Consider the following 15,613-nt stretch of genomic DNA (forward strand, 5'->3'; position numbering starts at 1 on the left):
ACGCTCCTTCCTCAGGCTCTTCCCCTGTGGCCTTGAACATGCATTCCAAAAAGGGTTACAATAGTGTGTCAACTTTTTAAAAAAAAAAACAAAGCCAAATTCTAGATAGTCAGCAGGTAGCTCTGCATGTCTGGGGGAGTTGTGTGTAGCTTGAAAGAGATCAATTCAATGTTATAATTTTATATTTGGAAATGGGAAGAAAACCCCTCTTGTTTTCATAATTCACACTATAAAAAGTGAAGTTACTCAGAATCTTCTTGGCAGGCACAGATACCAAGAAGGGCGACCTTTGTCCCTGGGATGGCCATGTGGCAGGCACTCCAAGGAGCAGAGATGAGACACATGACCACAATCTCTTTTGGAGATAAATACATGCACACACACTGATACATAGTGTATATTTTATCTATGCATTTAAATACATATAAGTGGTATGTGCATTTAAATGCAAATTATGTATCTAATATGCATAGATTCATGAATACATTATGCCAATTACCTATTATATGCATATACATAATATGCATTGTAAAAAAATCTGGAAAGTAATCAACCACAACGTGAACAGAGATTTTCTCAGGGACGTGGGATTGTGGGTGGTCTCTGGTCTCTGTATATATACTTCTAAATTTCCCAACGTGGGTCCTAAACCTTGACAAAACTCTTTTTGAAGTCCCATCCCAACTGGAACCATCTTTTTGGAGGACAACGTATACCACAAACCTTAAATACATGCCTTTCACTCAGTAATTCTCCTCCCAGAAACGGACCTTCGAGAAATGGACGTGCACAGAGATTTCTGCTCGAAGATGTCCATGAAGGCATTGCTCATGCTGACACAGCCTGGAAAATTAATTTCTCCAACAGCAAGGGCAGATTAAATAAATGATGAGGTTATCCAGAATGATGGAACACCAGCGAGCTGTTAAAATTCACGTTATTGACCATCGAGAGCCCCGGGAGGAAGGGCAGAGGTGCCATTAAGGAAAATCTCGAGCGATGACAAAGGAGCCAGTCTGACCTGTTGGTTGCAAGCCCATGAGCCAGTTGCCACTGTGAGCCATTGATGCCACCCACACCCATGACACGCCGTGCCCCCAGTGCCGAGAAACCCTTCCCAAACACTTTTTGTCGTGGAATTCCACACTGGATAAGAGCCGTCCTGAGTCCCCATCTCTGTTACGTGTACACACACACACACACAGAGACACACACACATTCATCTTACACACCATTCGTTCACTTCGTAGAGACCTCCTAGGAGCCATGTGCTTTTCCAAGACCTGGGGACATGGGCACAGCAGGAAACAGCAGGGACCCAAACCCCCGACTCCCAGAGGTGCAGAGTCTGGAGGAAGAGACCAACGGTGAAGATCAAGGAGATGCCAGCCTTTTGAGAACACAGCCTCCTGGGGACACGCACATGTACGCACACACAGAGGCTTCTCTGTGTCCTATGGGAATTGGGCTCTGCTTCTGCAGGGGGTCCCCAGATCCTGTCCCTGCCCCTCCAGGACCATGAAATCAGGCTTTTTTGCCCTGCGCCTTGCTTGTGCAACACTTGACTGTGCCTCTGGGACCCTCTCACACCAGGGAAGCTCTTGGAAGCTTTGAACCAAGAAATCCACTGGACGAGGGAGCCCCGGGCATCCCCAACAGGGGCCCTCATGGGACAGAGACCACCAGCCATCACCTGTCCCGGGCTTCCTCCAAAGCCCACTGCCCACACTTCACACCACCCCCAACCCTGGGGCAGGAGGGAGGAGGCAGGTCCAGAGAGGGGGCCCAAGTCTGGTTGGGCTGGTGGCAGGCATGTGGACTGCAGACAGAGACCAAGGCAGGACGACTCGCACTCAGCGCCTCTGGCCAGCTCAGCAGATGTGCTCTGGTCTTAAGGAAACTGCCCGGCTTGTCTCACCTGCTATAGGAAACAGGTACTGGCTTCCCTGGGCCTGGGTGTACAGCCGCGGGGTCAGTTGCTGCCAGGAGACGGCTCCCAGCCCTCTCCCCATCCTGGAGTGTGTCTGCTCAGGGAGCAGGAGCAGAAGCAGAACAGGCTTCTGGGTGTCCTTTTCCCCTGCAAAACCCTGCAGCTGCTGCCAGCTGCCCCTTGACAGCACCTGGGCGGGCCCCTCCCTGCTCTCCACTCACACCTGCCTCTCCCCTGGGCCCTCCCGCTCCGGGGCGGCAGGCAGGGTGCTGTCCATGGCACTTGGGGAGCAAGGGCCACGGCCTGGCTGTCAACTCCACTCTGCTGGCTTTCTCAGAGATCCTCTTAGGACACAGACCCAACTACACTGATCCCCCTCTAATGTCCCCAACATGGCCCCAAAGCTTCAGATGAGCCCCACCCACAAGACCCCAAGAGACTGGGCTCCGCTCAGCTTTGCCGCTCGGTGTCCTCAGCTTAGGTTCCCCCCAACAAATCCCTCTTATCTCCATTCTCAGGTGAGTTGCTGCCTCCCCCTGGAAGCCCCCCGCCCGTGCTCCCACTGCCCCATCTCCCCCATTAGGGTGCTGGCACCTGGGGTTGTCACTGTTGTCCCTGTGTCCCCCGACACTGTTGCCGCCCCCGCGGCCACACCACATCCAAGGGGATCCCACAGAGGTGGATGAATGGTGGGACAAGGCACAGGGGCTCCGCGGGACCACCTGCTTCACGCAGGTTCCCGTGGGTGTCGGATGCCCTCCTCTCCCAGCCCCGCGCTGAGCACTGTGCCCCCTCATCCCCTCCTTCCCCGAGAGGGAAAACACTACAATATAGAAACACATACTGGGTCTCTGGCCTTAACCGTATCCCAGCTCAGGAACGTTGAGCAAGCGACTCCTCCTCTCTGAGCTTTACTTCCCTCTTCAAAAACCAGTAATGCCTCCCTCCTTGGATCTGTTTGAGGATCAAGTGAAAAAAGACGCTCAATACCGCCCCCAACCGAGGCTCGGCAAAGCGGCTGAGCCTCTCCATCCGGTGCCAGACGCGCGCGGCCGCCTGAGACTAGACGCTCATCTCGCCACCAGGGGGCAGTGTTCTCCACCCCAGCTCTGCGCGCGGAGCGCGGGGGGCAGGGAGAGCTGGGGATCGCTAGTGAGGCCAGGGGTCCCCTGGGCCCCGTGAGGCCCCCACCCAACAGGCCCATCAGCCCCCAAGGGCAGAAGTTCAGGGGCTGCTGGCGGTGGGGAGGGAGACGTGCCCAGGGGCTTCCCCAGATCCTGGGGAGAAGGGGCGGCGGTTGGGAAAAGGAGGCAGCAGGGGACAGTGGTCAGAGTGAGGGTTTCAGAAACTGACCGGCGGATGCAGAGCTGGCCCCGCGCCTCGGGTGACCCCTCCTGGAGCCTCAGTGTCCTCCTCTGTAAAAATGGAATTGATAGAGCATCTTACTCACCGAGGGAGAGGGTGGCTGGGTGTCTGATCAGCGCGCTCGCAGCACGGCTAAGTACCCCGATGGGGTGTGTTTGCCAGAGACCGTATCCTGTCAGCCTGGCACCCCCTCCCACTCTCATAAAACTACCCAGCGAAAATGGCCAACCTGGGGCGCGGGGGGGAGGGGGGTGGACCCCAGGAACAGGCAGCCAAGATGTCACAAGGTGGTGGCCGAGCCGGACAGACGCTGCATTTAATGACTGAAAACCACACCGATCTCAGAATGAGAGTCTAGGAGACACACACACGCGGGCGCCCGTTTGTGGTTTTCAAACCTTGCGGATTCTGAAGGAGCCAGAAGGTTCCTTTTAGTGGTTGGTCCTTTAAGCCCCATTGTCCTTGCTTGACATCCCTTAGAAGTGAATTGTCCTGGGGCGCCTCCTATCGGCACCTGCACTTAGGAGAACCCGATTCACTAAAGGAATGAGGACCCAGGGCAGGCCGCGGGGACCAGACACAAAGGAACATAAGCCCTCTCCCACCTCACTAAACTCCCACCCTAAAAGACACTGCAAAACCACATCCTACCCTGGGCCCTGCTTCTAGAGGGAACAGGCAGGGACTCCCAGGCCTGGCCATCACTGGGACACGGGGTAGCTTTTTAAAAACCCAGATGTCCAGTACCCCCTGCCCCCGGAACAAGCAGAACCGGCCTCCTTGGGGTGAATCTAAGAAATCCGCCTTTATTATAGGCCTGGATCTGGCGGGTCCTTTAGTTCAGAAACCTGGACACTGAGTCTCTGGTCACTCTTAGTGACAAAGAAGAAATGTGGTTTTTAATGCTCTGGTATTAGGGTATGATGGAGTTTTCCATCCATCTTGACATCTCCACCTGGTCCAATCAGCTACTCCCCCCTCCCAAAATCCAAGAGGCACACGTGCACACGTACGTGCACACACTTATGCAAACACAGCAAGGCCCACGGTGCCCAGCATCCCAAGTTCAGTGGGTTGCCAAGAATCCAGGTCCCCGGGGCCTAGCACAATCTCGAAGGGACGCCCAGTCCCCCAGGTACAGTCACTGCGGCTCGGGGCCAGCTTTCTGGTGGCCAAGGAGGCATCCGCTGCAGGTCACAGGTGGCGGGCTGCTTCCCAGATGATCTGCAGGGCCATGGAGACGCAGGGGAGCTGGGCCGCGGTGTAGGCCAGGGAGCGGGTGGGCGCCCGCAGCTTCCCCAAGTAGGCCACGGTGTGCACCACGCGGCCCAGGAAGAAGACGAGGAAGTGCATGTGGGCGACGAAGGGGTCAGGCCCCAGGACAGAGTAGACGAAGCCCAGGAACAGGAAGGGGTAGATGGTCTCCATGTCGTTCCGGTGGGCTCTGGGAAGGCAAGGGGAGGCAGTCAGCCAGGGGTCCGCCGGGGCTCCCTGCCCTGGAAGGCCCCCCCACCAGTGGGGGATTGTCTTGGGGTGCAAGACTCAAGTCCGTTCACGGCCAGGACGAAGAGACACCACAGAGGCAGGAGAGACAGCGGCTGAGGAGAGGGGACCCCTCTTTGGGGCCAGTAGCCACCACAGGCTGCAGGCTGGGGTTTTTGTGACAAGCCCTAGGGCTCCCCAGGACAGGGCCCTGGCCACGTGCCCCACCCTCTCCCCCTCTGGCCTTGGACACCAGGTGGGAAAAGTGGGGCTCCCGGGGGTTGAGAGCTGCGGTGGTCAGAGCTTAGGTCAGACTCGAACCCCTGCCCTTTACCACCAGGGCAGGCTTCACTGAGCCTAAGAGCATGCGTCTGGAACCCCTGCCTGCCTGTCTTGTCTCCCCTAAGCCCCAGCAAACCCTCTTTCCCCTCTCAAAGATCATGATAACAGAGCTGTAGGCGCTCTCTGGAGCCGACCCATGGCTGGGCACCGGTGAGGCTCCTCCTTTCATCCGTGCTCTCCTGCTTCCTTCTCGCTGTGTTTTGTTTAAAACGATCAAGCGTGTGAGTCTGTGCAGCAGTGCGGGGTTGGGGGGAGTGGAAGGGCTGCGTACAACCCCAGCCATAAATAAATGACGGAGAAAGAAAACTCAACCACTTCTGCTAAGAGTCGGTTCACATTTTCCATGACTCCTGCTAATGGGCAGCTTCCTTGGGGCAAGGTGGGAAGGTCAAGTTCCGTAAATTAGAGACTGAGCCAGCGACGGGTGGCCTGTTCGAAGGATAAACAAGATCCCAGCACCAGGGCGGTGACCTCCCCCAAGGCCAGGCCACACGTGTGGAGGCATGAGGACTCTGCTGGGACCAACCAAAGCCCCTTCTTTGGGCCCTTCCAGCTGGAAGGCGGCTCAGCGATGCTGTGCCAGGAGGCCAGGCCCGGGCCCAGCAGCCCCTGTGAGCAGAGCCCAGCCACACTCCGCTTCCCTCCCACTTGCAAGGGCTGACCTGGGGCGTAGGGAGTCGGGTGGGCCGCGCAGGGCAGGGAAGGAGGCCTTCATTGGCAGCCCTGTGCCAGAGGGGTCTCAGCCTTGTGACTGGGGCAGAGACCAGGGAGGAGACATTTGCACCAAAGCCTGAACGATAAGGGGTCAACCACAGGCTGCCCCTGCAGCGGAAGAACTTTCCAGGGAGCGAAACTGGCAAGTGCAAAGGTGGGGATGAGCGTAGGGTGCCTGAGACACAGTTAAGTGACCCAAGTGTCCGGAGTGCGGTGGCATGAGAGGGAGCGAGGCAGGATGGGAGCAGGAGAAGGGTCTGGTGGGCTGGGGTCTGGAGCCGGGGGTTCAGTCAGAGTGGATACAAGCTCCCGTGAACCCAGGGAGGGGCCTGGATCTTCCTTAGGCCAAACTCAGGACAGTTTGCGTCTGTCCCCACATCCTGGAGCCAACACGACCCCTCCTTTCCTGAATCTCCACCATGGGGGCCTGGAAAGCAAGTCTGCACCGGGCAGGTCTCCCCGGGCTGGGGGGAAGGCTGCTGCTCCCCCGTGCCCAAGAGCGGGAGTCCTGGGAAGGGACGAGAGGGGGAGACTGGGCCTGGGGGGGGGGTCCCACTCCCCGAACACGCAAGTTAACTCAGCTTACTTGTGAGGTACGAATGAGGGCGGACAATGCGGGGTTTCCTCTAAAACCACTCTACCCTATGGGAATGGGGCTTGGTATCCCAACATTCCCCCAAACATGGTTGGAGGGACACCCTTGGGAAACCTTCTTTAAATGGAGTTTGTGGGGTACCTGGGTGGCTCAGTGGGTTAAAGCCTCTGCTTTCGGCTCAGGTCATGATCTCAGGGTCCTGGGATCGAGCCCCGCATCGGGCTCTCTGCTCCACAGGGAGCCTGCTTCCCCCTCTCTCTGCCTGCCTCTCTGCCTACTTGTGATCTCTGTCTGTCAAATAAATAAATAAATAAAACCTTAAAAAAAAAAAATGGAGTTTGTGTGTCCCAGAATGTGGTCTGCCTACCACAGGGGACCCACCTGGATGAACTTTTTTTTTTTTTTAAGATTTTATTTATTTATTTGACAGACAGAGATCACAAGCAGGCAGAAAGAGAGGAGGAAGCAGGCTCGCTGCTGAGCAGAGAGCCTGACGTGGGGCTCGATCCCAGGACCCTGGGATCATGCATGACCTGAGCTGAAAGCAGAGGCTTTAACCCACTGAGCCACCCAGGCGCCCCACTGGGTGAACATTTTTGTCACACTTTTATCACAAAGTTTCAGGGAAAGTCTCACTACCAGACGAATCCCATTCATTCAGATGCTTTTCTTTAAAAAAAAAAAAAAACTGACGAGTGAGTCAGTTTTTGGAAGGTTGTTCACAGAGTCATCACCAAACCCCACAGAGCAGATGGAGAGGAGGGTAGGACGAGCAAGGTTCACAGCAGGTGGGGGCCCCTGCTCTGTGTGGGGAGGCGCAGTCCCCCCAGAAAACCAAACAGTGGGGCTGGGCCCACCTCGTAGCTCCAGTTTGGGGGGTACGGGACAAAGAGTCCCAGGGTCACCAGCGAGTGGGGAGAGGTGGCTGGGACTAAGGAAGCCGTGAGGCTCTGACTCCCAGTGCCCGGCGCTGGCCCAGCTGTGGTCCCTCCTCCCTTGGGTAGGTCCCAAACCACAGTGGGGGGGGGGGGCCCGCACGAAGCCGCCAGTGGGGCCAAGGGCAGGGAGCTGTGGGGAAATCGAAGGTGAGGCAAGAGAACTCCTTCCCCTCCCTGGGGCCCGGATATGTCCTGACAGACATGGAAGGAGTCACGTACCAGAGAGACGCTTGGGCAAAACGTGTCATTCCAATAATAACCGCTTTTTCAAATAAAAGTCACCCAAAGCCAATCCCCACTGCTAGACTGGGCTTGCTGGGACGTCTGGCGGCTCCAGGCTGCCCCACCCCCTCCCCGGACGTTGCAGCCACCAGCTGCGCGGGTGCAGGCGGCCGGTGGGGAGAGGGAGACCCCGGCTGGCAGTGACAGCTGCGGTCTGTCCTCTTCCCTGGCCCTCCCTGCCACCCACAAGGGCCGCGTCCCTGAACGCAAGTCCGCGAGTCCCGCATCGGGCTCCTTGCTTGGCAGGGAACCTGCTTCTCTCTCCGCCTCTGCCTGCCACTCTGCCTGCTTGTGCGTGCTCTCTCTCTCTCTCTGACAAATAAATAAGTAAAACCTTTAAAAAGAAAAAAAGAGGGGCGCCTGGGTGGCTCAGTGGGTTGAGGCCTCTTCCTTCGGCTCAGGTCATGATCTCAGGGTCCTGGGATCGAGCCCCGCATCGGGCTCTCTGCTCAGCGGGGAGCCTGCTTCCCACCTACCCCTCGCCTGCCTCTCTGCCTACTTGTGATCTCTCTCTCTCTGTCAAATAAATAAATAAAATCTTTAAAAAAAAAAAAAAAGAAAGAAAGAAAAAAAGATGCAAAATAAATGTGCTGGATGACATCTACGGGACTTCCAGACTGCGACTTGGGGACCCGTCTCCGGACTAACTGCTTCAGGGCTGCACCCCACAAGTAGTCAGAAACATGGCAAAGCGTGGGTCAAGTGTGTGTCTTCCTTCTTTGGGGCCGCTCAGATACTTCCTCGCGGCAGTTTTGAACGCAGACTCAGGATTTGGCCCGAATACGCATCACCAAGAGACTTGGATAGGTATCGCGGAAGAAGGTTTGGTTTGCCTCGAAACCTGGTTCTTGACTTCTCCCAGAGCTGAGCTCGTGAATCCGCTCTGGCCCGCTGCTAACCCGCGAGGAAGATTTATCCTCCGAGAACCAAGACCTGAGGGCTTTCCTGTTTGTGCGGAAGGGTGATCCTGACCGTGAACTCTGGTCTAATATTTAACTGAGTTCCACTTCCAGGACTTGTGGCCTCAGGTTCCAGCCAGTTCTCCGGTAGTCGGTAATGAGATGCGTGACCGTTCCGAGCTCTGCACCCCCGAGGCGCCGCGATGTTATGTGACATCAGGGGGAAGGGGAGGAGGAGCCCCAGGGGACCAGGAACCCCCAGGTCTGGCATGCTAAGTCCCCAGTAAATACCATCACGTGGCAGGTTCCCCTCCCAATAAACTCTTGCCGAGTGGATATAAAACATTATTTGGTAAGACGTTCTCGAAAAGTGCTGAATTGAATTCCAGCCCTTTGAGCATCAAGACTGTACATAGTGGGTCACTTTGATCAGAAGAAAAAATTGTATCATGTAAATGGAAACATCCCCCCCCCGCCCCGCCCTGCCCCGCCGTGGGTCTGTGGTCTCCCCCTGGCTTGGTTACAGCCACTGAAAAGAAACCAAGTATTTGGAAGCTCAGGTAACCACTCCAGTGTCACAAGTAAGCTCTGCTACATAGAATCCCAGAACCCTGTGAGAAGCTAGGCACACCCCCCTCGGTGGCTGCTGGCAACTGGCTTGGGCTGCCTCAAGGAGACTCGGGCCCTTCTCCTCTGCCCCGGAGAGTCAAGCCCCACCAGGGGAGGCTGGGGTACGGGTCACCAGGATGGATTTGTGCATGGGTAAGGCTCTGGGCCACAAATGTACAACCAGCGCCTTGCACACAGTAGGTGCTCATTACCTGTCAGATGGATGGATGGATGGACCTCATATGAAGTACTAGACGCTGGAGTTACATTGGAAAGGGTGGAACAGGGGTGCCTGGGTGGCTCAGTCGGTTGGACATCTGCCTTTGGCTCAGGTCATGATCCCAGGATCCTGGGATCAAACCCCACATGGGGCTCCCTGCTCAGCAGGAAGTCAGCTTCTCCCTCTCCCTCTGCCCCACCCCCTGCCTGTCCTCTGTCCCTCTCTCAAAAAAAAAAAAAAAAAAAAAAAAAAAACTTTAAAAAAAAAAGGGTGGAACACTAAAGAATTTTACTTCCTCCATTTACTTTACACATTTCTGTAATTTTTTAAAACCACAAGTATGTAATTATTTTCAATGGCCAAGACAACTAAAAGAGAAAAAAAAACACTCTCTTTCAATAAAAGAATCTCTATTATTCATACCACAGCGTCCCACCCATCTCTGCCCATGATGCAGGGGAATGCACTGAGAACTGTGTGATGTTCGTCTCCTGTCTCCCTCTGGTGCAGCCATGCATCCTCCCACGACCCCCCCCAACTCCACAGACAGTCCCTCTCCCCTGGAAATGCTGCCTCCTCACTCTTCAGCCGGCCAATGTGACCTAGAGCCAACTGCCAATAATGGACCATTCGGATGGGCGACATGAAATTAACATCGAGCCTCCTCCGATGGGATTTTGTACATCTGTTTCTAAAGAACCATTTCTTGAGTAACATTTACTGACCTAGAAAATGCTCACCAAATAATATTAACTGAAAAAAAAAAAATCACAACCCCCAAATTGGGTAAACGATGCACACCTAATTTTATGAAAAACATTGACAAAGAGAATCTGGGTGAAAATAGTGTCAGATGTCAGCAGGGATTAGAATCGGGACCGGTCTCCCTTTTCCCTCTGGGGGTTTGCAACAGGACCCAAAATGTCTGCAGTGGTCAGCAGTTCTGACTTTTATAAGGAGGAACATTGTTTTTGATCGACTGGGGTATGCTAGGCATACCAAGTGATATGTTCAACTTCATTCCAAATAAAAGAAATGCAAAGGAAAAACAAAACGTGACATGGGGACATTTTCGCCCCATCGCCCTGGCAGTGTACGCCTCCCAAGGGGAAGCTCGGAGGCAGCAGGGGCAGGGGAGACCTTTCCCACAGCAGCGCTGAAAGTGGATTTGTGCACCACTCGGCAATATTTCTTACTGCTCGAATGCATCCTGCGGTTTTGCTCACACACACGCGCGAAGGCAATGGGAGAGGTTTGGATGCACTCTGTTCATAACCGAGAAAGACGTGAGACCAGCCTAAATGCCCATCGGAGGGGAACGGGTCAGACAGCTAAGGGCGATCTGCCTGAATCCTACAGCGCTGAGCCTGTGGGCGAGACCCCGCTGGGAGCAGATGGGGAACAATGCCCGTGAACGAACCAGTAGGTGAAGGCTGACCCTTTGGGGGCAAAAAGGAAAAAGCAGGCTGGGAAGGTGCAGACACACGGCATTCGCTATCAGAGAGTAGAGCTGGGCAGGGCTGGGCAGGGCTGGGCAGGGCCCAGAGGTCAGAGGCAAGGTGGGGAGACGGAGTCCTCGCTGAGCAGCCCTCTCCAGCTCTGGAATCCTGAGTCATGGGTGTGTGTCACTTTCCCACAACTGATTAGAAATTTGATCCAGAACTGTCTGAGGGGGCTCAGGAAGGCAGAAGACCTGGGTCCTCTGGGTATCCCCCAGGTCCTGTGGTTCAGAGCTGGGCCTGCAGGGGGCAGACCATGGCGAGGCTGAGGTCTAGCAGTACTTGCCTGAGGCAGCGATCCACGTCCTGGTCACTCCGGCAGTACTGGAGGCCTCCGTGTCTCAGGGCATCCTCAGGGTTGGCAAAAGCCTGGAATATATCAGCCGAGAATGACTGCTGGAGCTCCCGCTGTGTGCCAAGAGCTGGCACTCACCGCAAACAGGGTTTCTGTGACCCGAAGGTTTGTGTGCTCGGCAAACTCGTATGTTGAAAGATGCACTCCAAGGAGACATTAGGAGGTGGGGGGCCTTTGGGAGGGTGATTAGGTCATTGGGATGGAGCCTTCATGAATGGGATTAGTGCCCATTAAGAGAGACCCCCCCCCCCCAGAAAGCTCCCTCGCCCCTTCTGCCATGCGGGGACAGAGTGAGAAGATGGCTATCTATGAACCCAGAAGCGGGCCCTCACCAGACTCAGAATCTGCTGGCACCTTGGTCTTGGGACTTCCCAGACTCCAGGACTGTGAGAAATAAATCTGTTATTTACAAGCCCCCCAGTCCAAATTATGTTGTTACAGCAGCCAGAACAGACTAAGGCAAAGGCCCTCCTGCCCCTGCTCTTGGGAAATCACAGTCTGATCGGGGAATTGCCTATGAGCAAGGGAAGAAAAATGAGAAGACAAGGTTGGTCTTGAGAATGTTCACAGGAGACCTGACCAAGTCTGGGGGTCAGAGAAGGCTTCTCTGAGGCAGGGACATTAAAACTGAGCTTTGAAGGATGCAACAATATTAACCAGATGAAGGCAGGGTTGGAGAACTAGCACTGAAGGTATTCAGAACAGCATGTGCAAAGGCCCTGGGGTCAGAAAAAGATAGGCATGTTTGAAGAATAGAAAACCAGTGTGGCTGGAGTATAGAGAACAAGGCACAGAGGCCCAAGACGAAGTTGCTGCAGTCCTAGAGGCACGCTAAGAATTTGGACTTTGAACTTAGGGAAATGAAAGGGTTTGATAGTCAAGGGCAGAGAATCCCAGTTCTGTACTGACTAGCTGCACATTTCATTTAAAGATTTATTTGAGAGAGAGCAAGCACGTGTGCGTGTGTGTGTGCATGGTGGGTGCGAGGGGATGGGCAGAAGGGGAGAGAGAGAATCCCAAGCAGACTCCACCGAGCATGGAACCCAAGGTGGGGCTCGATGTCACGACCCAAGATCGTGTCCCGAGCCAAAATCAAGAGTCAGATGCTCAACCAACTGAGCCACCCAGGTGCCCCTAGCTGCACATTTCTGAACTTCCCTGAGCCTCAGCTCCCTCCTCTCAGAACTCTGAATCAAAGGGAGCTCATTTCCTACGTGGAGAGTGAAGGAGAGAACCTGAGAGGCCTTTGCACGATGCCTGGCACCAGGAGGGCTGGCACGAGGAGGGCACTCCCTGGATGGTCTGTGGACAGCGGAGACCTAAGTTCACACTTCAGTCACGGGAGGCAGGCCCATGCCCCACGCTCATGCGCCTGACAAGCCAGGCCCCACCAAATGATGGCCACTCCCACCGTCCCTGACTCATGAGCCCTGGGGCCCTCTGCCCCCAGCACTGCTTTGTCCCCCCCCACCCCCCACTGGGGCTGCCCCTGCCCCAGCCAAGAAGTGAATGAGGATCAGAGTCCCGTGCCCAGAATTCCTCTCCACAGGCCCTTCAGTCCTGGAATCACCGATTTGGATGGCTCGGCACTGGGTCCCTTCGATGGGGGTCCTAGCATTCCGCAGGGAGCTTTCTTGGAGTTCAGGGTCCATGGTGGGGGGGGGGGGTGAGGCAGGGCTCTGGACGCTCTCCCACGAAGGAGCATGCAGCTTCTGCCCCCAACTATTAATAAGTGATGAGAACTAACATTGCTGATCACTCCTGCAGCCAGTCCCTGCCCTCTCCGGGCACTACCCTGACGTCCCTGGTGACAGATGAGGAAACTGAGCTCCCAGACTTCGCAAGGCCCAAAGCGGGTGGGCAGAGGAGCCAGGGGCCCCCATCCAAGCCCTTCCAAGGTGTGGCTCCCTGGCTCTCTCCTGGTTGACGGAATACAAAAGCAGAAACCGGAGGGAAACTCGAAGACAGTTAGGAGCCTCTGGGGACAGCCCAAGGGAAGCTGGCTTCCTCGGCTCCTCCCCAGCGACCAGGGAGAAAGGCCTCCTCTGGTCTCTCTCTCTATCTCCGAAGTTACATTAAAAAGGAAGCTCTGGGTGCCTATGTCATTCCCGCCTCCTCCCCCAGAGTGGCGGTGGGGATTGAGCTCTCAGCTCTAAGGAGGGACTTGGGGACTCAATGGGCGAATGCAGCTGTCCCCGTGGGGTGCCTGAACCCCACATCCGGGATGGACCTAGGCAGGGGGAAGGCAGGGGCCGTCTGTGGGCCTGTGCCTCTGGACGTCATCTCACCCCGATAGTTGCTCGGCGGCAAGCCGGCCTGCACCTGTGCCAGGGGCTGGGTCTGAGTCCCCAGCGGGATCCCGGCGCCCGGGTGTCCACCCCGCCCCCCACGCAATGCCAGAGCCAGCCTTGCCTTGCCTTGGAACTGGACAAAGGGGGACAAAGGAGCACAGTTTCTGGAAACGAGTCTTCTACTGAATAACAGGACAGAGGCCAGCTTGGCCCGAAACTTCTCGGGCTCTGGCTGTCCAATGCGAGAGCGAGAGCGGAGTTGATCTCTGAATGGACCATCCCGCCCAGCGGCCCCCCAGGGCTCAAACCTCAGCCTCTGTATTGTTGTTTTGGCTCTGGGACTTGGATCAGGGCGGGGAAACTCCTCCTTGAAAATTCCAATGGAGGAGCCTCTGGGTGGCTCAGTTGGTTGAGCATCTGGCCTCGGCTCGGGTTGTGATCTCAGGGTCCGGGTTGTGATCTCACGGTCCGGGGACCCGAGAACCCTGGGCTGGCTCAGCGGGGGATGGGCCTCTCCTACTCCCTCTACCCCTACCCCACTCATTCTTGTTGTCATTCTCTCTCTCTCTCCCCCCTCCCTCTCTCAGATAAATAGATAAAACCTTTTAAAAAAGAAAATTCCAGTGGAGTCTGGCTGAGACCCGGCCCCTGGAGGCTGTAGAGGCTTTGGAAGCGCCCTTGCCAGTGAATTGGGAATTTCCACTTAAGGGTTTCTCGGACTCCTGTGTCGCTAGTTCCCACTCCACCCAAATACCCAAATATCAGATCTCCTGTGCTGGGAAGCTGCCAGCTCCGAGAGAGGCTCTACGCTGTCAGGCTCCACCCTCCGGGACCGGCTTCTCTCTAAGACCCGGTAGACATGGCGCACTCACAGCCAGAACCCACCTGGAGGCCCAGAAAGTGAGTAAATGCTCTTAAAACAGAGGACAGGAAGGTGCAGGACCTGCCATCCCAAAGGACCGGGACAGGCCCCTACGTAGCTCCCCCCGCCCCCGCACCCCTCCCCAGGTCCCCCACACTCCCGCCCGGGAAACAACTCGGCCAAGTTCCCCAGCCGCACACCTTTCCGGCAGGGCAGTGAGAAGCGCACGTGGGGATGTGGGGATCGGGGGTCCCAGGCAGCATACCTTCTTCCGAAGTCTCACTTGGCCCGTGATGACAGCCACCACGTACATCTTGATGACCAGCAGCGTGCCCCAGAGCAGGAAAGCTGGGAGCGCCTGGCCACTCACCAGCGCCAGGACAGGGGGAGGCATCCCGGAGGGCCGGCGGGAGCGCCGGGGAAGACGGCAGAGCAGGCGTGCGACTGTCGGTCCGGTAGTGGAGGAGGAGGGGGGAGAGCTGCCGCGAGGCCTGTCTGCGCTCACAGCACCCGCCCACTCCCAGCAAAGCCCGCGGCTTCCCCCCCACCCCGGACGCTGGGAGAAGCGAAGAGGGCTGTGAGGTGTCCCTGGTCCTCGGGCTCGGGCTCCAGATGCTCGTCTCCGGCAAACTTTTAAATGCGTTCTAATCTGTTTCCTCATCTCTGAAGTGGGGGTTTATGGCTGTGCCCGCCTTCTGGGGGTGTGACAAAGCTCGGGTGCCTGGCAGGACCTCCGCAGGCTGTCGATGTTGCTGATTTATGCCCATTTCCCAGGTCAGGGCGGGGGGTCGGCGTGAGCACTGTGCCATCTGTCCCCACTCTCAGCCTGGACATAGGAACCACAGCCATACCTCCCTTGATGTGACTTTGTTTTTTTGTAGTAGGTTGAATACTGGCTCCCCAGAGATGTCCACTCCCCGATCCTCAGGATCCGGGATGATGTTACCATACCCGACAAAAGGGACTTTGCAGACAGAATTAAGTTAAGATCTTGAGGGGCACCTGGGTGGCTCAGTGGGTGAAGCGTCTGCCTTCGGCTCCAGTTGTGATCCGGGAGTCCTGGGATCGAGTCCCGCATTGGCTCCCTGCTCAGCAGAGTCTGCTTCTCCCTCTGTCCCTCACTCTGCCTTCGTGCTCTCTCTCTCTCTCTCTCTCTCTCTCAAATAAATAAATAAAATCTTTAAAAAAATAAGTTAGAATCTTGAGACGGGGAGATCATCCTAGATTATC

General features: G+C 56.0%; 1 protein-coding gene across 1 annotated transcript; it reads right to left on the reverse strand.

Moving 5' to 3' along the window:
* Nucleotides 1-4,086: 4,086 nt before the first annotated feature.
* Nucleotides 4,087-15,028, reverse strand: PTGES (prostaglandin E synthase). The gene is made up of 3 exons (XM_080820312.1): nt 14,649-15,028; nt 11,162-11,244; nt 4,087-4,739 (listed from the first exon to the last, which is right to left on the reverse strand). The coding sequence occupies exons 1-3, from the start codon at nt 14,775-14,777 to the stop codon at nt 4,490-4,492; spliced, it is 462 nt and encodes a 153-aa protein (XP_080676438.1). The 5' UTR covers nt 14,778-15,028; the 3' UTR covers nt 4,087-4,489.
* Between the last annotated feature and the right edge of the window lie 585 nt (nt 15,029-15,613).

Source organism: Martes martes (assembly GCF_963455335.1).
Source record: "Martes martes genome assembly, chromosome: 12".
NCBI classification, from domain to species: domain Eukaryota; kingdom Metazoa; phylum Chordata; class Mammalia; order Carnivora; family Mustelidae; genus Martes; species Martes martes.